At 38.8% G+C, this 23,176-nt stretch overlaps 3 protein-coding genes across 4 annotated transcripts; 2 read left to right on the forward strand and 1 right to left on the reverse strand.

Annotated features, from left to right (window-relative positions):
- The first annotated feature begins 307 nt into the window (after positions 1-307).
- sebox (SEBOX homeobox) lies at positions 308-2,390 on the forward strand. Its single transcript, XM_053423679.1, has 3 exons — positions 308-410; positions 1,008-1,198; positions 1,686-2,390. The coding sequence occupies exons 1-3, from the start codon at positions 308-310 to the stop codon at positions 2,388-2,390; spliced, it is 999 nt and encodes a 332-aa protein (XP_053279654.1).
- Positions 2,391-5,146: 2,756 nt separating this feature from the next.
- tmem199 (transmembrane protein 199) lies at positions 5,147-8,816 on the reverse strand. Its single transcript, XM_053422435.1, has 6 exons — positions 8,411-8,816; positions 7,932-8,005; positions 7,456-7,545; positions 6,973-7,015; positions 6,741-6,853; positions 5,147-5,755 (listed from the first exon to the last, which is right to left on the reverse strand). Exons 1-6 carry the CDS (start codon positions 8,592-8,594, stop codon positions 5,660-5,662), a joined length of 600 nt encoding a protein of 199 aa, XP_053278410.1. The 5' UTR covers positions 8,595-8,816; the 3' UTR covers positions 5,147-5,659.
- A 569-nt stretch (positions 8,817-9,385) lies between these two features.
- Positions 9,386-22,777, forward strand: poldip2 (polymerase (DNA-directed), delta interacting protein 2). 2 transcript variants are annotated; one of them, XM_053422436.1, is made up of 11 exons: positions 9,386-9,609; positions 13,487-13,568; positions 13,816-13,913; positions 14,038-14,137; positions 15,722-15,797; positions 16,016-16,123; positions 16,581-16,717; positions 18,964-18,990; positions 19,143-19,268; positions 20,477-20,556; positions 20,716-22,777. In XM_053422436.1, the coding sequence occupies exons 1-11, from the start codon at positions 9,425-9,427 to the stop codon at positions 20,828-20,830; spliced, it is 1,134 nt and encodes a 377-aa protein (XP_053278411.1). In that variant the 5' UTR covers positions 9,386-9,424; the 3' UTR covers positions 20,831-22,777. The 2 variants fall into 2 exon arrangements, with proteins under 2 accessions (XP_053278411.1, XP_053278412.1); XM_053422437.1 differs by having other exon boundaries at positions 9,387-9,609; positions 13,493-13,568.
- Positions 22,778-23,176: the final 399 nt, after the last annotated feature.

Here is a 23,176-nt window from a genome sequence, read left to right on the forward strand (position 1 = left end):
AAAATTATTATTATTATTATTTGCTATTTTCCCTGATATTTGATCTGTATACACACATTTTAATATGTCGGAAGCACAGCACCCCCAAATATCTTTAAAGTCTGTAATGACTTGAGATTACAAAATGTAAAATGCAGCAGGAAAACCGGTCTATTTCTCAGACAGAGGTGAAAAACACCTGGATTTGCAGGGCTGTTGGTGTGGGAGGTCTCCATCTGATCTGGGTATAAGAAGTGGCAACTCCTCCTCTTGTTGGAGCAGTTGATGTATGAGCGATTGTCTGTGTGTCTGTGTGTCTGTTGTGGTAATGGCCCTGTTTATGGATCCAGACTTCTCTTTACTCAAGCAGAACCAGCAGAAAGACATGATGGATTTTAAAGCGTTATTTGGAGAACAGGATCAGTGTAAAGGTAAGTTATGATGATGATGATGATGATGATGATGATGATGATGATGATGATGATGATGATGGTGATGATGATTATCATTATCATTATTATTATTAATGATATTGTTATGATTAATAATTATAACAATTCAATGAATGATCAGACTCTTATATTGATTATAGATTGATAATAATAATAATTCCATCCATTACAAAATATTAAATCAAATATAATAACTTAATTTCGTTATGATAATTATTAATATTATTATTGTGACATATTTTGAAGCAACTTTGATCAATATGACGTTAATCAACAAAAAAATTATAAAAGCAGAAATGAAGCAGAAAAAAATATCAATTAAATATCCAATGGAATTATTATACTACCTGAAAATATAACATTAACATTTAATTAATTTAAGTTGCCCTTATTCAATTTGTAAAATAAAACAAATTAAACAATTTTACATTATTTCGACTTTATTCATTTTAATCGCCTTAAAAGCAATTTCAATCCAAAGGATACCTTCCTCCTAATGACTTTTATTTGACATTATGCATTATTGAATTTGATTGTACCTGAAAGTTTCCCTGTCATGTGTGGACTCGCTAGAAGATGCCGGGTCCTCTCCGGAGCCGGAGCGCGCCGCAGGCTGCGTGGAGGCGCAGAGGAAGAGGAAGAGGACCATCTTCAGCCGAGCGCAGCTTTCGGAGCTGGAGCAGGCCTTCAATGTCACCCCGTACCCCGACATCACCTTGAGGGAGAGGCTGGCTGCACACACACACCTGCCCGAGAGCAAGATACAGGTCCGGCAAACTACATCCATTTAAAACTATAAACACTCAAATTCTCACCGGCCAACATGCCAGGTCTATGATGAAAATAATGAAAACTGCTCATCAACTTCTACAGTTCTTATTCACATTTATATTTTATATTTTTTAAGTGGCTGTGATCAATATTTGTATACACTATTAATTACAGATTAAACAACTACTTGTAGGCTCATTAAAAATTGCTGGATGTAATCTCTGACCAACACAGTGTCTCAGCTCTTGCAATCCTGTTTTTTTCTTTCTGACCCACAACCTTTAATATTTCTGGCTCACTGCACTCTCACTGTTATCGGACGTTTCTGTTTGTTTACACTGTCACTAGTTGACATTACTATGGGTTTGAATATTGATCTATAAAGCCATACATTGCTTTTGAAGGGGGTGTTGCTACATGAATGAGGGTGAAACCAAAAGTAAACATCATATGACCCCCCTTAATATAAGCCATTTTCCACAGGTGTGGTTCCAAAACAGGAGAGCCAGAAGCATCAAGACTGGCAGACTCCCGAAGTCTGTCACCAAGCCTGTCCAGGGAGGGAGAGGTGCTGTGGAGTCCTCCTCCCCTGCACCCATGACCACCACCTTCTCCACCCCAGCCACCTTGCAAGACATATTCCGGCAAGAGCAGAGCCACCACTCCGAGGATGTTCCGCACATGTACTCTGACTGGTTCCAAATCTACAGCAACCCTGTATCGTCACCACCGTCCTCCTCAACCCTCCAACAGCAGCCCATCCCGGCCTCCTCCAAAGCTTCTGAGCCTCGTCCCTGGGAGGAAGAGCACCACCGACAGCAGCACCTGGGACCAGCGCTCCCTGGATTTATTCCTAGTTCATTTCCCCAGCCCATGAGCAGGCAGGCTCACCACTCCTCCTCGTCCCGCTCGTATCAGGCCTTCAGGAGCTTCAAGCCCCAGAGCCTGGTTCAAGCTGGGGCTCACCAGGCTATGTATGGAGGCAGCCCTGGAGGTGGAAGCCATGCCTCTGTGGACCAGGTAGTCCCCTCTCACCCTCAGCCAGTGTACTGGGAGGTAACTCAGGGCCAAGGACCTCACCACCATCACCACCACCACCACCCACAAATGGGACCACAGACGTCCATGGGATACATCTCAGACCTGATCTACAACGCTGCTATTGTCACTAACTTTCTTGAATTCTGAATAGTCTGGAGCATTAGCTTTAAAGTGTTAGAATAAAGCTGTCTCTTCTTCACATTGTTCAATCTGTCTTTTCTGTCAGGAACCCTTGCATTATCCTTTATTTCATTTTCTGTGTCTCCATCTGTCCTTTGTTTTAAAAGAGCTGCTTGTGCATCAAACAAACCTATATATGTATAGTTGTTCTGCTGCTGTTGCGTCATCCGTGTTAAAAATTTTCTTATTATGTTTTTGTGCTGCATATTTTAGGGAATAAATTGATTTTATTTCAACCCAGCCATGAGTGTAATTTCTAACATTTCCAAAAACCACAAATTTGTTTGTTTGTATGTTCTTAACAACAATCCATTTTTTCCCATTTCTGTTGGTAAAACCATAATTTTACAAATAATATGATAGAAAACAAGGATCAGGCGAGAATAACGTACAGTAACAGTCTTACAAATGTACAATATGGTACAAAAAAGAAAAAAATTGTTACACCCATCACTGTTTCCTGACCAAAAGCAAGAGGTTCAAAACACAGTGAGAGACCAGAAAATGAAGGCCAGGTTCCATTCATTTGAAAAAACATTAAAAATAATTGTTATTCTAAGAAACGTTTTCATTTGTTCATTGGTTTCCAGCGTTTTTTGTTAGATTTGGCCCTACAGCTCTGTCAATGGCTACTGTTAAGATCAAATGTATTTTTCAATCAGTCGAACTCTGTGTTTTTAGCAATTCGTCCATTATTTTCCAGCAAACCTCGTACTGTTATTCACAGGCTACTATTTAAATTGTTTATACGTTGGCTTTTAGCTGTCCACTTCAACATTTTTCCAGTATCTATTCACTTTCTTCTGTTAATCAGCTTACATTTAGTTTACTGTGTACACAGTTTTGTGCATTAACTTACCAATTTTAACCATTTATCCTTTATTCACTCCATTGTTAATACATGAGTTTAGATCGTTGCTACTATTTACACCTTCGACTTCAGCCATTTAACCATCAGTTAGAGCGAATAATTTTTTGCTTGTGTGCTATCTTTTTCAGGCACCCTGAATTGCTACAGAGAAGTGATTAAATGTTGTTCTTTTTTAATGATAATGTAGTTCAACACAGCTCTTTCTTCTCTTCTGTTAGTGATGATTTCTTTAATTAAAAACTCATTTTTTGCCCCCCAAATACAAGAGATGTATAAGAACCACGTGTATGTAGTAGAGTCTTCATTGCTCTGTATTTCTGGAGTCTAACATTGATAATTTCTCAGTAAATCAATGTCTAATAGAAGCCGTCATATCAACCACCAACTTGCCTCCTCCGTGCAAACACGTTTGTTCGTGGCAAGGATTCTTATCACAGATGCCAGCTCCTGTTTTCCTGCTCTAAGCTGAACCATGGCATGTTTAATGCTACGACCCCGCAAGTATTATCTTTCAAAACATCCTGATTAAAATGATTCCTTGTGGTAATATACCATGACAGGAATAATTATTTTCTGAGGCAAAATATATTTTTCATATCTCTCTGTACTGTAAGTATCAGGAGGGTTAGATGGACAGAAGGAAGAAAAAAAACTAAATTAAAGCCAGAGCTCAGGGTCTATCAGCTTACAGGCTCTGTAATTCTGCCTGGATTTAAGTTTTGAAATATTACATGAGAGATATAATACAGAAGCAAATATGACAGACAGTGGTGCCCACTGTTCATCCAGCGCTGGACAGAGATCTCTGCATATCATAATCATCTTTAATACCAAATAATCTTTCAATAAACCTTTAATCCGGTGTCAAATCTCAGATCTTAGAAAGATACTTTTATTTTGTATTCCAGATGTAGTTACATCTTTTAATCCTACCACTGATATGACGGTACTTGACAAGAGGAGGTTGGGATAGTTTACAAAAAAATATGAAGTCCTATCTGGAGAGAGGATCATAGAAAAGTGATTATCTTATGTCATCCGGGAATTGTCTAGAACTAAGAAATAAAGTGTTATTATGCTGGGGATGTTAAGTCTTTTATCATGGCTACTGTTTGTTTTTCATGTATTGCTTGGCTCTATAGTTCATTTCAAACCAGATATTGTAAGCACTTATCAGCAGATAATTAATAACACATCTGCCAGTTGGAGATGGATTATAAAATATTTCAGGAACTATTCAGGATTAGTTTTACCAGCACAACTAGCATAATAAATAAAAAACAACAACAAATTACTTCAACCAAGCTCCACTTACTAGTTTTCTAAACAACTATAAGGTTCATCTCATGGTCTCAATAAACAAAAAAAATTGATATAAAGTAACCGGCTATACAAAATTCTATTCATCATTGCAGTTTGGACAAATTAAGAATTTGACCTGATGATGATGCCAGATGGAAAGTTACGTTTTTTTTACTTAAATACATTTTTGCTACATTCTCAAAACCTGGTACCTACATTACCCCCAATGCAACATGACCATAGAGAGTTCAGTCTGAGATTTAGGTGTGTTAAGTTATTAATGGCTAATAACACAGAGGCACAGGCTACAAAGGTCTGTTCAAATAATAAAATCTCAGGAGAGTATATCTGCATCTACTGTACGAGTAAGTGTAATGTGTATTTTAGATCATAGCCCAAACCACAGTAACTCACTGTGAGGAAATGTTAAATAAGATCAAATTCTAACATCAGTGTTATCAAGTCCCTGTGTCAGTGTTCTTACAAAAGAATCCCCATATATCCAGTTTAACTTTGCAAGAAGTGAAAGCAAGGAAGATGAACTACAATGTACAATTCAAAGGATTATCTTCAGTCACCACTGATGATTTTATTGAACACATAAATATAATTACATCTGAGAACAGAATAGAATCACAGAAAAATTTGCAACATTCTATTTGTATAGGGAAGTGCCAAGGAGAACGAGGAAGAAGAAAAAAAGTATGCAGTATCAGAAAAAAAGAGATATAAAATACCTTTAAATAAATAGAAAACATGACTCGTGTTTAGATTTAATTTAAAAAGCGTGAATAATTGGAATGTCAGATTAAGCAGTCACAGATATTCCGATATTTTAAATCAATTTGCTTTCATGTAATTTTCCAGCCTCCCTTTAGTGGTACTAGTGTCATTCATTTGTAAATTCTCAGTAACTTTAAACTCATACCACCAAATTTCCTTACAAATTTTAAAGCAAAATGTACAGAATGTTTTTACTAAACTCCCCTCAAATCCAGATATTCTGACCTGGCTGGCTTTGCTTACAAAGATTTGTGTTTCCCTCATTTGATGTGCAAGGCTGCTATGGCTCGCCTAGATCTCCCTCCATGGTCCGGACCAGGACGTAAAGCTCAGCCAGACCGACCACTGATGCAGCGATGACAGCTGATATCACTCTCTGAAAAACACGTGTCAGAAACAAAAACAAAAGCCAAACTTAGGAAACACAAGAACAAAAACACAGTTGACAATTACATCCATTGTTATCACAGGCGAGAGTAGATAAGTTCTTCATTGTGGTTGTGTTGAACTTGTTAACTTTTGTTATATTGTGTTTCTCATCCAAACAAATTTCAATTGAAATTAGCCGTTAATGCTAATTAATTTAATCAACCCCGTCAGTTTAATGATATGAATTGACTAAACAGATCTGAGATGACATGTCCACAAAAAAAACAAGTAGGAGAATGATTATACGTGTACAATTCATTACTTGGCTGTTTTATTGGATTGCTATGGATTAAGATGGGTGTACCCATAGACTATAAAAAGATGGACGACATGACTGCTCGCCAAAAGTGAGGCCAAATCATCTTGATCGCCATTGATTGCCTGCAGAGCAGTATTAGTCATAAATCCTGCCTCCTCCATGTTGGTGAATGGGACATGGCCCAAACTACAAAGTCAAATGACACATCGAATCCATTTTTGTCAAAGACACTTTCTGCACTACATTGCATATTGCAATCTGACACTGTTCACTGTCTTTCATTTCACTTTTTACTTCACTTTTTATATCTTTTATCTATTATATATATTTTATTTAGATATGTTTATGTTTAAATAAATGTTACTTTGTATAAATATTAGAAAAGGGGAGTAAACATATATTGTTTCTTTTTATTGCTTTTCTTATGTGTGTTGTATTTATTGTGTTTGTATGTTTTTATGTTCTATGTTCATTGTATGCACCAATAACCAGAGCAAATTCCTTGTAGGTGTAAACCTACTTGGCAATAAATACATTCTGATTCTGATTCTGTCATTTATGGTAGTTCTTTGCAGACTGATATTTGTTCAAGTGCAAATTTTTCACGCAAGTTTGGTTATGGTTAGTTATTTGAAGATGTTAAACACGTCAAAGAAAGAAAAAGTGTATATACCGCTGTTGTTTCAGTGAACAGGTACTGACTGCCCATGTACGAACAGGCGAAGGTAGCAATCACTGTGATCAGGAAGTTGAATATGGTTACCACCACTGCTTTCGCTGATCGCACTGCAGAAAGAGAGGGAGAAAAAAAGATGCGACACAATTGAGGTTCTGTTTATGTTCATTTCTTAACTTTAGACACAATATGAATTCAGCTGCTGTAAGATAGTGAACATGTGACGAACCTTCCCGTCCAAAATCTGCTAATGTTCCATTTCTGTTGATTTCCTGGAGAAAAGGAAAAATATTAATAATATTAATTACAAAGTGCAATTCTTCATTCTGTCTGATAGGAGAGCTAGTCTGCTACAAAGATCAGTACTATACATGCACACCCATGTCATTAAAAATTAATCTGACCATCGTCTATCTGTCTTAATTCTGATGTGATCTTTAAAATAATCATCACTGTGTTATTGGCTCAAACAATGTGATTATGTGTCATTTAAAGTACAAGTGGGTGTAGACATTTTTTAAACATGCCTTTTTTAAGCTGCAGTAACGATCACATCATAATTAAAATGATTGGACAATATATGATTTGACACTACACTCAAATAAGTGATAAGACCTCTAACTTTCATAATATACCGTGTTTCTATCTCTGACACATATTGTTCCTGAGACATTAACCCAGAAACATACTTGAAATCTTTGAGTAGTTTTACCTGAGCGTTGACATTACGTGTGATCCTACTGTATTCCTCATTGGCCAGTTTGTTTTTTATCCTCTCCAGACGTGCGACCAGCACAGGGTTCTGCAGTTAGAGAGAAACATCAAACTTTAATGTGACATGATTCCAGCTGTAGTCCTGATGATAGAGGTTCAGTTTCAGACAGGGTCCTCTCACTTTCCCTCTCACAGGTCTACACGGCACACCTGTTGGAACTTGTACTTTACACTCACTAAAAACAACCTCAAGATGTTGTGTGCTACTTAGATAATACACCTCAAATAATGTCTTTACCGCAACCCTGTATTTAAAATGTCAACCACAAATGGAAAGTCAGTCAACTAGTGTTATGGCATGGCGATTTAAGAGCTGTGTACAATGATTATTTTATCACAGCTAACCCATATCAGATTTACAGCTATAACGGACATGAACTACAACATGTCCAACATGTGCATGGCTTCACTTACTCTGGGAGGCTTCACAAACTCAGGCAGGTTCAGTGAACTGTCTTCCAACAACTCATGCAGGTAGAATGGATGCCCTGAGGAGAAACGGTCATAAGAAATGTTTGAAGTCAAATACTGAAATCAGACATAAGACAGCCCCTGTTGAAATTATTTAGATTTTCTAATACTTCCATTAGTTGAGAAAGGTTAATGCATTTTAAATTATTAAATTGTAGTCGGCAAGGTTCAAAGCCCGGTTAATGGTTTCAACATTTCATCAACCTCCAATAAGGTAAGATGTTACAGGCAATAAACGGAATATATTTTCAGTCAATTTTTGAATAAACATATTAATAAAATACCCTATACCCAGATAAAGCACATTGTCTGTAGTTTGCACAGTAATTTAATAATCTATCATGTTACTTTAATATACGTCATTCAGTCAGTGAACTATGTCAGTGGTCACTCTATATAAACATGCAAACACTTCTCACTACCTTGGTCCTGAAGGAAGCTCTTGAGTTGTCTTGCTGTGCTGAAGGACAGGGTCGCTGCTGCTGGTTTGTCGAGGATCTCCTGCAGCTCTTCTCTCAGGGGATGTGGCAGAGACGAGTATGTGTATTCTAATAACTCTGTCACCTTGTTCCTGAACTGATCCCCGACCACAAATGATGAGGCCATGATTTTAATCCAGGAGACTGTGACAGGGAAGTCGGACTGTGTCTACTTCCAGGTTCGTTCACAGTCAAAGAAATCAGCCTGGGTACAAATAATAACAATAAGAACACGAACTGAACCTGTTTTTACATCAGTACACCATATTACGGAGACTTCAACGCCAACAACAGCGAGAGGTAGAAATATTACTACAAGTAAGCGGCCATGTTGTTTACCATGTGACTCGATGACGTACTCGCTCACATGACCAACCGTATGACATGCTATTCTTAAAACACTCATTTTATATTTAAAACTTGTAATCTTTTTACATGTTTCACGTTTATTCATTTATAGTTTGTTTCATATTTATTTTAAACGTTGCTCGTTAAATGTGAGCACTTTTGGTGCGTTCAGTGTCTCTTCATACGGTCGTAAAGACTAGAGTTGAATCGCAAATTAGTGTTTTGCTGGAAAAACTACATTTCAATTTAAACATCAGATTTTTGGACAATATATTTTGTAATTGCAAGATATAAAAATATGCATTAATAATAAGTAGTATTAAAAGTAATGATAATTCTACTAATAATAATAATACAAATAAACTTGATATAAAGCACCTTTCAGAGCACAGTTGCAAGCTGCTTTAAAAGTTTAAAAGGTAAATTGAAGGTAAACAATAGGAGACAGTTTAAAAAAGAAAACAATGGGAAACAAATAAGCAATGCTGTTTTTAAAGTATAAACAAATTAAAGTTTAGGAATTCCGAAGTCTCCGCAGTCCCATGAAAGCAGCACAAGTGAAGCTCATGACTGTGCGTCTGAACGTGCTATGGTGTCAGGGCAGGAAAGATGGCTGCCTCTGCGCTCCGCCGCGGCTTGTGGAGCACCGTCAGTAAATACAACAGGAAACACACCCACAGAATACTGAGCGTGGCAGACAGCAGCAGCGGCTTCCAGGCGTTCAGACAGAGGCCACAATGTCGGAGCTGCGGGCTGACCGGCGTAGCTCCGCCGGTGAGGTTCATGTCGACACGGTGAGATACGCAGCTAGTGTCCTCTCCTACCGATGCTAACATGCTAAAGACTTTAGCTAAGGTTTTCAAGATGGCCCCCCATTATGACCCTGGCTGTAGTTTTATGAGGGCACACGTGGCTGGTGTTGGTGTCCACATTATGAGGCTGGTGTTTGGACATGAGCTGATGTGTAGCAGCAGAAAACCAGAACGGGGCAGTCGTCCTCTGCTGCTCCGCTAAGCTAGCGAAATGCCTTGTGCAACACCTGCCTCCAGCCAGCATGTTAAATAACGGTGACCCTTACCCTGGGCCATTGTGCTGCTAGTAAGATCACTAGTATCATTATGGTTTTAATGTGAAGCAGCACAAGCAACAATCTGCTAATTATCTTGCATATTGGTTTAAATTCGTGCATGACAGTGAGTATATTGATAACTGTAGGCATCTATTTGGTTGAACGTCCATGATCCACATTGTAGGATTTATGGTTTATAGTTAGAGCTCTGATTGTTTACATGTCACTTTGCAACATCAGCCTTTTGGAACTTGACACAAGGCCTCGCATGCCACTGAGACACCTTCTGCAGTCATGAGTGATGTTAGCCAGTGTATCTCCTGTTATTTCCCATCAAATTATCATATTTCTAAGCAATCATAAACAACTTACTTTGAACTGGTGCTGCCTTGTAAATAAATGCAGTTTTTCAGAGTTCTTAAGTCGCTATTTTGCTTTTCAAATGAGGTTTAAAGTGCAAATTTAATGCAACATTCTACATGTGTAGGAAGAGTATTTGGGGGGGAATGGATTTAAAAAAAGTAATAGAAGCTGTGTTTAAAATCTATTAAATATAATCAAGTAATAAGTAAAATGTTTATCATCTCCCATGTTACTAATAATTACTGTTATAAGCTATAGTGAAGGCTAATGATTAACATGACAGAACGTCTCTTAGCTTGTTAAGCAATATATATAGAGTTGCTTGTAACGATTGACAGAAGATCTTTTGAATTAGATTTATCTAGAAGAAAAGGCTCAGATAAATGGACTTGACCTTTCAGTAAATAACCTTTTATGTTAAGCAAAATTACCAACATTAACTGCAGTGTGGTGTCTTCTTTTCCACTTGGATTTTATTTTGGGCTGATTTACGATATAATATCTGGTTTGGACTTGTTTACTAACATGAAATTCTTCTTTCTAATGTTAATATAAAATGAAAAAATCACTTGTAACATTGTTAAGAAAAGTTCCATGTAAAGGAATATATAATAATTTTATTATTATGTACATGTCCATGGTTCTGTTATTACACTTGGTGCTCACATAGAGTAGCACCCCAGGCATTTAAGGCATCTCAGAAAACAATTCCATTACACTCAAGAATTATCTGTTTAAATTGTAATGGTTTAAACTGTTCCCACGGTTCGACTAAATTTAACGTTTCCATGACTGTTCCAAACTGCTGCTTCAATGAAAACCCCCTTCACAAACCATGACGAAGCAAAAATCTATCCACTCAGTCAACCTGGACATGTGCTCAGAGCTTACAGACTTAGTGCTATCATTAGTAACATATAAGACAGTCTCAATTTGACTCTCCACACGACTGATGATAATATAGTTATTCAGCTCAGACAGTTTCTCTCAAAATAGCTAAGATTTCCCAGCACTTTCTTTGTTGTTATGTGGCATTGCAGGTCAGTGACATGCTCAAATGTTCTTCTTGGCGTTCACACCACCAGCAGCAGCAGTGGTTGAATAAAAGTGATGCTCTAAAAAAAGAAAAACTAGTTGGTCTTGTGTTTGTAGCTGCCTTCATCGAATCAACCAGGAAAAAGTGCTGAAGAAATTAGTTTAGAGCATAACAGAAAGAGAGGGCGAGTTTAGTCTCTGAGAGTGGGTCGGTAGGTGGGTGAATGCCCACGCAGTGGATGGAAAGCAGCAGTAATGATTCAGTATTAACATGTCTAACTTAAATTTAGTAGCTTCATCAAACTACTTGATGAGAGCTCAGTGACACAATGACCCGTGTTCAGGGTCTAGTGTGTACATACAGCTGTTGGCTGTAGAAAGTCCCTGGGTTTGCAGTGGGTTTTCTATATTTAGATCTGATTCTGTGTATACACAGTGTATTGACATTTCTCAGATTGTTGCAGAGGTTAGAACAGAACAGTAGAGCCCCTGTTCAAACTTGAGGCCAGATGCTGGGTATTATAATGAAAGAATCAATACTTGCATATCTTTATATCTACACAGTGTCAAGTAGGGTCTGTTAAGTATTAAAAATAGTCCATTGTCATTAAGACTTAAGTTGCTGCCAATGCTCAGATCATTTAATGTAGTCTACATTTCCCCTTGTTTTTTGCCGAGGCAGGAGGTTGAAATATTCATCCATCTGCTGGTAAAATCTCACAGCCATCACTGCAGTGTAGCCTGAGAGCACAACAGATTTTGACGAGATGTAATTGTTCAGGGACCTCGTTTATCAAACAGTGCGTAGTATTCATACTAAAAGTGTACGTGCGCACAAAAGCCGAGAAGTTCCGTATCCCAAAACAGATTCTGGTTTATAAAACCATGTGCACCCACACATGAAGGCAATTTTATCTTTATACATCACACTTCACCTGGAAACGTTCGTACGTGCATCTGCCTCATACTCCGCCCTCTACATGCCCACAATCAACCTTAAATGGTCAATGCAAAACAATAAAATCTCTTAACAATGTCAGATTATGAGGCGACTCGTTTAACCGCCTGTTTCTTGTTTCTTTTTATAAATCCCAACGTTTGTGTGAGAAGAAGCGCACGCATTTTTCAGACCCCGTTTTGTGCCTAATAAATGAGGCCCCCTGTCTCAGTATGGCTCCTTGCCCTTAGCCCGCAGACATACTTGTGTTTAACCATCATTGCTGCCTGTATCTCATCCATTTTGTCCATCCGTTGTGCACGTCTACAGGATGTAATACGCACATGAGCAGAAGGGGCACATGACATCAAATTTATTCATGTCTTTATAGGATGAAAAAGTTCTTTATTGTCTAAGTTTTGGGTTGTGTTCTCTTTTGGAATACTCCAGTAGCACTTGCAGTACAAAAGCAAGAATATCATATATATATAAAAAAAAAGGCATTTCTTTTCTACGCAAACGCGAGGCTAAATAAAAGGCATAAATCTGACTTTTGAATATCAGGATTCTGTTTTTAACCATTTCTCTTATAATAAAATCAGGTTACCTAGTGATTATTATTCTCAAATAAAGCCATGATATGAAAATAACCTGAAGATAACCTACAGTGAAATACTAAATCCCTCTGTCAATATATCCACCTCATTAATCCCCTCTCTTCATCTCTGTTGTGAAGATTAGCTTTGCAGGAAGCACAGAAGTATGCATGTTATTTATTTGAGGTGACCAGCTGTTGTTGTCACTGGTAATATTTACTGTAAGTCTCTGTGTGTTGTTGCGAGGCTGAAGGCGAGGACACAGAGATTAGATTGACTGGTAGTCCTGTTTGTTGACATCTGACGAGTGTAGATGTTTTATTCAATCTTGTCAAAGTTGTGATTGAGATTACGATAGGGGAGAGAGTTTAAAGAGAGGCACCAGAGGGATTCCCCCCCTATAAGGACGATTACCAGTCTTCTCTGTAGGAGGTCAAATCCTGAAGCCTTTTCTCTTCAAATCTGTGTGAGACTCCTCTGGGACTTACAAGTTGTTTATCCATATGTGATGTTGTTTTGACCTGTACAATAAACACGCCTGTATGGTAGTTTGTGATCATATGGTCATGATTTATAGTCATGTGAGCATGCGTGTACAATTAAACATACACAAATGCACTCATACTCACACACAGTGTCCAGTGTGTAATGGTGGTGCCTGTTTTTGGCAGGAACAGGCCTGAGGGGAAGATTTTGGAAACAGTCGGAGTGTTTGAGGCTGTGAAGCAACATGGCAAATATGAAACGGGACAAGTAAGACACACACTCACACACACTCTGAGGAAGTAAATAATTTTGATACATTTTAGACCTGAATATTACTGTACTGTCATATGGTTTAAAAGTCAGGTCTGTTTTGATGAATCAGTAATTTAGTGCACATTTGCATGATCTTGTCAAGTGACTGTAATCCCATCTAATTTATGCTTTACTAAACCTCCTACATGTATAATCTAACATGGACTTAACGCTTACCCCCTTGTTGTTTTACTCTCCTCAGCTGTTTCTCCACAGCGTGTTTGGCTACAGAGGCATCGTCTTGTTTCCCTGGCATGCCCGACTCTATGACAGAGACATCACCCCTCCCATGTCTGACAGGTAAAGCTCCATCTCTTGCTGCAAACTGCCCAAATGGGTCTTTAATGACTCTGTTTCTGTGTCAGACTAGTTTTTTCCCTTTCAACTTAGATTAAATTGTCCCTGTTTCACTTTGTTCCTTCAGCAAACCTGATCCACCAGGAAGCCATGGTTCCAAAGAGGTTAAGGGGAAGACTCACACCTATTACCAAGTCCTGATTGACACCAGGGACTGCCCTCACATAGTAAGTTCCTGTATAGTTTTCCTTTAGAACTTACATATTAGTTACCTCTATTAGGGCTGGGAGGTGTATTTACCAAATATTTTAAAGGTGGGTATAGAATTAAGCAACACAGTTTATATCCCAAAAAAAGTTATGCTCGTGCTTGTATTTCTCCTGAGGAGAAGACGGGAGTCTCCTCTCTTATACACTCCTGGCAACAACAAACAATACAGTTTTGATGAATTATAAATCAGATTCAGCGTAAGGGTAGGCAAGTGACTACTTCTGGTTTTCCAAAAAGATGCATGATATGGAAATAAGATTTGATCATATTCATATACCGTGTAAAAATGTTATAATTATCTAAACAAAACATTTGCTAAACTTGAACAGTTTTACCAGAAATTTCAAGTGCCAAGTCCCACAACTGTAACTTGAAGTGATTTGAAAGTCTGATATTATATGCTGTAATACTATATGTTCTTCCATAAGTAGTTTATATTCCATGTACTTTTGTAGCTACTTGTCCAAATTGTATTGAGTACTTCTACTGTTAACTTCTGGAGTAATCCGAGGCCAAAGTACCTATAACAGACCTTTTTAGCATATTTTTGTATTTTTTTGCACTGGGATTTAAACTTTACTTAAGTAGTTAATGACCCTCATACCTTTTCACTTAGCTGTTCTTAACCTTCTTGTACAAACACTATATAGTCTAGTAATACTATCATTATTGTTTTTTGTTTTTTTTGAAGAGGCAATTTATTTTATATATTTTTAAATTACATGGTGATATATTTAGTAGCTGTTCCATTTTGATCACCGACTGTTATGACAAATTTTCTTGTGATAGCTCTGTTGTGGATGTGACTTACAATTGCACTAGAAAATACCAAGATATGTTTTGTGTTTTGGCATTCAACCAAAAAATACAGAGATATTTGGTTTATATTTCCCTGCCCAAACATCTAAACTGCCCCTAGAAATTGTGGGTGAGTCCAGACAGGCAAGTAGTTTCAGATAGTTTGTTATTCATATATTATTTGTTGTATTCACTGGATATTGGTTAAATTCCAGATAATTATGTATACGTCAGAATGGAGAAGTATCTGACAAGAATCTTATAGGACTTAACATTTGTATAACCTTTTTAGTATAAAAATGTACGACTCTTGCGACCATAAGTGAACACTGTTTCTAATTTACACATCTAAACCAAATGCTAGAGTAGACCCATAAGAAGGTTAAAAACAGCAAAAAACAGGTTACGGTGCAGTATCTATATTATATTGTTTTGGCTGGTTATTGCAGAGAGAATGAAGGACACAATTCTTTTAGATGTCTACCTGATGTGAGATGTGTCCTCTTACAATAAGCTAGTTCATTCAGTGCAATGAGCGGAAATTCCATAGGCGGACAAAAGCCCCTTTTCAGTCTCTTCTTAAATCCCATGTGCTCAGCTGTAACTCTGTTGACTTCTTGGTACATTGTAATCAAGAAATTGCTGCATAATGAGGATCTCTGTGTAAAAGAAGCTAAAGCCACAACTGTGGGTTGTTCATTAGTGTGTGTCAACAGTTGTGTGACTGTTATTGTCTTTGACAGTCTCAGAGGTCTCAGACAGAGGCAGTAACGTTTCTGGCAAACCACGACGACAGCAGAGCCCTGTACGCCATCCCAGGTGTGTAACCATGTAAAGAGCAGTCAGGATGCACACACTTAACTGTCTTGTTACACATTGTTGGACCCATCATGTTCTTTATCCAATCATTTTCTGTTTAATTACTATCGGGTTTACATGATAAATGAAACTTTCCAGTAAAACACTGCGTTTTGAGGATTTTATTATTGTTTTTTTATCTCCTCACCATGTGACAGTGTGTCTGTTTCTTTCCTCAGGTCTGGACTATGTGAGCCATGAAGACATCCTTCCCTACAACTCCACAGAGCAGGTCCCCATCCAACATGAGCTGTTTGAGCGCTTCCTCATGTACAACCCAACAAAATGTAAACACTCTACCACAGTCTCGACCTCAGTCTTCACACCTTTTTCAATGCCCATTCATCCTTCAGTGATTATATACTACATAAAAAACTAATGTGATATGGTCATTAAAGAGTATTGAATTTCTTTGCCTTGAGAACCTCCTAGGCTGCTTTTATTATATAATTTTGGGACATCATCGAGCTGCACTATGGAAAACTGTCCCATCAGATTGCAAAATATGACACTCCAATGTCCTCGAGAGGTTTCTTGACAGGGCTAGATATTGGCAAGGGGTTAAATCTTCACCAAGGGATGTCAGTGTCAATGTCCAAATAATTTTTGACTCAACTATGTACCTCATGATAGACATGTATTGTAAACACACTATAGGCTCAATTAAGTACACTGGGACAATATAGAAGAGAGGAAAGTCAAAGTTTTTTGATAAATATATGTGTGTTTCTTCGCCTTCTGTAGCTCCTCCATTCACATCCAGAGACACCCTGAAGGCGTGGCAGGATAAAAACCATCCCTGGCTGGAGCTCTCAGACGTCCACAGGGAGACCACTGAGAACATCCGAGTCACTGTCATCCCCTTCTACATGGGCATGAGGGTACATGAATAATACCTGAAATATATTTTGATGCTATTTTATCTTCTTTAAGCACATCCTGGGCCATGTCAGCCCTCAAAACGTGTCTACATTGCATTACAGGACCTAGTGACGGGAATTGTTGAAGGATTGCATGTGCTCTTAAATCGCAGATTTATCAATCATAAAAAGCTAGAACTTTCTCTTAATGAAGGAATAAAATGAGACATTTGAAAGCAAAAATGATTTTATTTTAATAAGATATTAACTCATTTTTTTTTAATTATTTTTGTTTCAAACTGTATATAATTGATGTCCCTCAAGTTTTTTTGTTACATGATGTCTAACTGTGCTGGATTTAATGGAACTAAAGAAACTTGTGGTTTTTAAGTGGTGGAACGGAGTGAAGGTTCTTCTCTCACAAACTATCTTTGGCTGGTAGTAACAACAGCCTTCTGAGACACAATAAACAGCCGTAGTTTAATTAGTGACAACTTATGATCAACCCCTGACTTGTTACTTTAACCAGATATAAATGAGAAGCTGCAGCTGAATGTTTTCTACCGTGATTAATAGCATTAGGGCTTAGTGAACCCATATATCTCCAACCGCAGTTCCCATTGTGCCCAAATAATATCACACATTCACACACACACACTTATTTTTACTCGCTAAAGCAGCAGGATGATGATCTAGAGAATAAGCTGTATAAACACCTGTTTAATAAAGTTATAAATAAATGCCAAAACAATCAAAGGGTGCGACTGCTCCAGCAGCTTTTTGTAAGCCGTTTGTCTGGCTCACCCTGAGCTCTACCAGTGCTCCTCATGAAATCAAATTTTTTTCAACAGATAATATCGGTAATGATCAGCGTAATCACAGTTGTTGTATTATCAGCCTTTTTTTGAAAAAATAACCATTATCTTAAATATATCTTAATACATTTTGCACACCTGTTTTTAGTCGCAAATCCAAGTGCCAAACTGTCACTGTCAAACCCTGCATTGTTTGTATTTTGGTCTGCCAATCAGCGGTTTAATTATTTTTAAGTAGGGGTGCACCGATATGGAAATTCTTGGCCGATACCGATACCGATATTTAAAATAACAATCTGGCCGATAGCCGATACGATATTTGTTTATTTTCTTTTTGTTGTTATTCATTCACCCTTTTGTGCCAGAAAAATAATTAAATCATTATTTAAAAGCACTATTTAAAAAATGTTCAGCCCTTCATCACTCTTATCTTTTAATGAGCACAAATTGAATCAGATTTATGAAACAATCTTTGATTTAACTAAACTTTATTTAACAGAGACATATTATGCCCATTTTACCGCAAGTTGAAATGGTTCCATGCGATCTTAATGAAATGTCTGTAACATATTTTGGTCAAAATACCACAAGGACAATTTAAAACGGCACCTTTTTACCCTGTCTAAAACAGCCCTGTTAAAGTAGCATTATAGAGAACGCTCTTCTCATTGATTTACGGTAGCAGTATTGCCCGTTTATTAGATGTGTTACGGCTTCTGTGTGTATGACGTATGTTGTCAATTCCCTTGTTACCTGTGCATGAGACGGATGAATAGAGCCGGTGCACATGAGAATAAAGTACTTAAACAGACGCTACGCTCATACTTTTTACGCCAAGTTACACTGCGTGAGTCAAGATAACTTAACAAGCCCTCCTCAGTTTTACCTGTTTTTAGTGTCGGGCAGAAATCACATCGCGTCAACACCCCCCGTGGCCCTTCGCGATGTCGGATTCCCCTGGTCCGCACCAGTTCTCAGTCAGCTGCTAGGCTGACTGAGAAGCCGAGGCGCCAGCCGAGGCGCACCGCAGGGTGCCCCCCCCCCCCCCCCGCGCGAACAGAGGGTTCCCCCAGCGGTCGCCGTAGCTGAGGTGATCCGCGAGAAGGGCCCGACACGCATCCAGAGTGGCCGCCGCTGACCGCGTACCCAGTCCCCTCCAACAGCCCGCCTTCCGTGCCGGCGATGGACCTCCCGGTGCCGCACACTGGGCGACGGAGCGACTGCTCCCCCAGCCGCGGCACGTGCCCAGCGGTTTTACAACAAATATGAACATCGGCCAATGATATCGGTGAAAGTCAAGTTTATTACCGATAAGCCGATATCAGTTAACAAGGCGAATATCGGCCGCTACCGATGTTCGGCCGATACATCGGTGCATCCCTATTTTTAAGTTGTTCTTTTGTCGAGATCCCTTTTTAAATACTAATGGAAATATTTTCTTCATCTTCTCAGGAGGCCCAGAACTCTCATGTTTACTGGGTGAGTTGCAAAGTTTTGTCTGGGAAATATTATGTGTAATGGGCCCATAGGACACTCACATTTAGAAATTACCACAATATACTTCATGAAGACTATTAACCCTGACTTTTAAAATGAGTACTAAAATGCTTTTGTGTGTTTTCTTGTGATAGTGGCGATACTGTATCCGTCTGGAGAACATGGGCAGTGAGGTGGTCCAGCTGAGAGAGAGGCACTGGAGGATCTTCAGCCTGTCAGGAACTCTGGAGACGGTCCGAGGACGAGGAGTCGTGGGCAGGGTAAGCATACTAGGGATGGGCATAATTAATCGACGATCGATTAATTGATCATTAAGAATTTCGTCGATGAAATAATTTTTTCATCGAGAAATTCGCTAATTACACATGTGACCACGGGGGTGTTTGAAAAAAACGCCACAGTCCTACTCAGTTACCTGCGACTGGCTGCGAGTTACCGTGTAGTTCCATTTCCAAAGTAAACATGAAGAGGTCACGGCGAAGTGTTGCATGGGACCATTTTGAGTTAAAAAATGACTTGGTTCACTGCCAATACTGCGAAGCTATCCCAGAGGCTGAGGGAGACGAGGAGCCTGCGTTGTCTGACACGGACGAGGGGAGCGCAAACACCGGAGCCGCGGCCAGGCTAGCCAAGTTAGCACGGAGCTACCTGTGTATCAGGGCGACGTCAGTCCCCTCAGAGCGGGTTTTTCTGCGGCTGGACTGACGGTCACCAGGCTGCGTTCGCGTCTGACCCCAGAGCAGTTTAACATGCTCATCTTTAACAACACAAATCCGTAGGCTGGTGCTGAAGTTGTATGTGAGTTACTGGTTATTTTTATGAAGCTTTCTCGACTCGGTACCTTGTTTGATAGTTTTGAGTTACATTTGGCAAAACCTGTCAGACCTAAGTATTATATATTTGTAGTTGTTTAACATTATGTTTTTTTATATTATTATTATTTTATTTTGGAGGAAAAAAAAACGATGGTCAGTTGTGTTGAGTAGCACCGGCTTCTAGCTGTCGGCTCCGCTGCTTAAGATTACGGCAGCGCATATTTTGTTCATCTTGTAATAAAGATCTCAATGAGGAAACACGCTTTGTTTTTCACTGCATTTTAATGTAGCTTATAAATAGTGAATTTTTGAACTTGAAAATACTAATGATTAATCGAAAATTCGTCATTAACTCTCCCGACGATCGACGAAGACAATTTAATCGAGCGCCCATCCCTAAAGCATACACACACACACATTCATGCAAACACGCACAAACCTACATGAACACAAAGTCTGGAGAGCAGTGTCACCACCTTTTAACCAAGTGAATTCAGTTTTTTCCCCAAACTTTTACCTTTTTAATTTCGCAAAATTGCTGTGTCGTTACCTGGTGAAAAAAATCACTTAACCAACTGTTCAGTGTCTTTAACTTAAAAGACAAAGTTAAACTCAGAGGCGCTTGATCTCATGTTGTGTCTGTGTTGTTGCAGGAGCCAGTGTTGTCTAAAGAGCAGCCGGCCTTTCAGTACAGCAGCCACGTGTCTCTACAAGCCCCCAGTGGTCATATGTGGTGAGTTTGCTCATTAATATATCACTTTACTGCTTCACACATTCCACATATGCTACACTTTCTACATCTTCTCACTGATTAACATTTTGTTTTACTGGAATCACTGGTCCCCTCCTATGTGCACAATGGTCACTCCTCTGTTTCTGTATTTGTGTTTAGGGGGACGTTTCGTATTGAAAGGACTGATGGCTCCCACTTTGATGTTCGCATTCCTCCTTTCTCCCTGGAGAGCAACAAAGACGACAAAGCGCCCCCAGCTGGCTACACATTTTAACTGCGAGTAGTCACCTCCCACCAGTGACAACCAGATTCCCATCAGTCTTGGACATGCCTGGGTTTTCTAAAATTGTCCTTCCTCTGTAACATTGCCTCAGCCTTCAGCGTCAGACCAGCGTGAGCCAGGTTATGCAAAGGTTCACTATTGCATTTTCTAGGTCATCCAAATGCAGGCCTACCTTGCCCTTTTTCTGTCTGAGTGCACCCAACAGCAGTATAACATTTATTAAATCCTATAGAGTAGAAAACGGATTCGCCTTCACTCTGTGATGTGTTTGAAAACATGGACAGTGTAGTGGATGAGAACTGGGAGACAGGGGGGGAAGAGTTCAGGCTGGATACCTCAAATCAACCAGAAAGCAGTTTTTGACTTTAATTACCGAAACTGTAGTCTCAAATGAGCCCTCAGTCCCATTTGCCCCGCCCACTTTCAGAATAACCCGAAGTTGTTTATTTTACACTTCATATCATAAGTCTCTAACTTTGTGTTTTATGCCATTAATGTATAGTAAAACTGTTTGCAGAGCTCCTTGCCCTGCTCTATCTCTCTCAAACAGTCAGACTGGCATGACATTCCGCTTTAGCTATGTCATTCTTTCCACAGCCGTCTAGTTCTCGGTGGGCGGGGTGACCTCAACCTACCCTTTGTCTATCCAGCTGATGTGCAGGAGGGTACAGGTCTTCAGTTGGCTATCATAATAATCCCCCGCCCTGGAGCTACCACCACTGCTGGAAACATTCATCCCTGAAGCTACATGTTAAAAACACATCCTTCCATTGATGCTGGGATTTATGAAAACATTACATGACGTTTGTCCTGGACCCTGTTTTCTTGTCATGTTCTCTCATCATAAAACTATACTATCACACATAAGACCTTTGTTGGGCAACTTAATACAGAAATGGTTAAAGTGCAGAGATATTTATGTCTGACAACACTGAAGCACAGCGGATTGAGTTAGGATATGTTTGACACTGAACTGAAAACAACTCTTAAATGTCAATGTGAATTCATTAAGAATTATCTTAAGTCAAATTAAATAACTAGAATTTTCAATGTATGACACCTTTGGCAGAACAAGCCTTGAATCTGTGTACAGAGGTTTGTATGTGGTTTGTGGTGTTATTTTGAAGCCTTCCAGGACCTGCTGTAAAGTAGCATCTCTATGCTGCCACCAACAGGCTTGATGCTGTGCACACGTCTTAATGGACCGATGGCAGAGATTGAAAAATGTCCATGTTATCTACTAGTGAGCATTCTCATCATAGGACAGCTTTGGATGGCACACTGGTCAAGTTGGATTGAGAGCTAATTTATTTATTCAATTTTAGTTCAATGACAGTGAACATTAGCTGATGTGAGGCAGCCATGTTTGTTTTTTCTTCAGGCACTTGAGTTTACTTAAGATCCATGTTGGGTAGCAACCATTGTGTTTCATAAAGATAAAGAGGTGAGTCCACCATTGATTCATTTTATATTTGTCCTTAATTACGATTTTTTAAATAGACATCTGGTTCATTTTTGACATTTAAGTCCCTTTTTTTTTTTTACAGGGCTAATAAAAATCCAGAGATTTCTTGGAAAAGAGTGGAAGTCAGGTTTTCATTGTCATTGAATAGCAAATACACCACAACATTAAATAGTTAAGGCAAGCAGTGGGCTGCCAGTGTTGTGGAGAACTGAGTGTGTGACATGTTTATCTTCCTCTCTGCTGTCTGCTCCTTTGTAAAAACCTGAATGTCTTTCGTTGGGGCTGACTGTTTGACCTTGCAAACTCTGTGGCGAGGGAAGTTATGAGCCTAAAAATCCTCACCATAAGAGTGAGAACACAAACTAACCTTGTTGGTTTGAGAAGTGATTTGAAGCAACTCAAATGGTTGAAATACAACTGTAAATAGAGATGTAATTAAAGGCTACACAAATAAATATACCTTTTGAAAAATACTGGTTGATATTTGTTGTGTAATTTTGTTTTCTCAGCATTGACTGCCAGAGCTAACATCTGTCGGACTTGAGCATAGCAAAATATGTTACACTGTAAATTTAAATTAATTAAATATAAAAACAGATTTTTTTAAATTTAAATTAAAATAATTAAAAACAAAACCGCGCGCAATTCCTGAGCATGGGACGTTAATGTATTGTTTTAAATTACATGTGTGACTTCATGATAAATCGGTCTCTTGTGTCGCCATCTCGGCATTTTGCGCTCCGGGCCAGGGGTCTTCAACGTTTTTCAGGCCAAGGACCCCGAAACTGGTGGAGAGATGGTGCAGGGACCCCATACTATAAATATTGTATGAAATTGTGTTTTGTATTAAACTAAATGTTTATACATTGCCT

This window comes from Pleuronectes platessa, chromosome 5, assembly GCF_947347685.1.
Source record: "Pleuronectes platessa chromosome 5, fPlePla1.1, whole genome shotgun sequence".
Taxonomy (NCBI): domain Eukaryota; kingdom Metazoa; phylum Chordata; class Actinopteri; order Pleuronectiformes; family Pleuronectidae; genus Pleuronectes; species Pleuronectes platessa.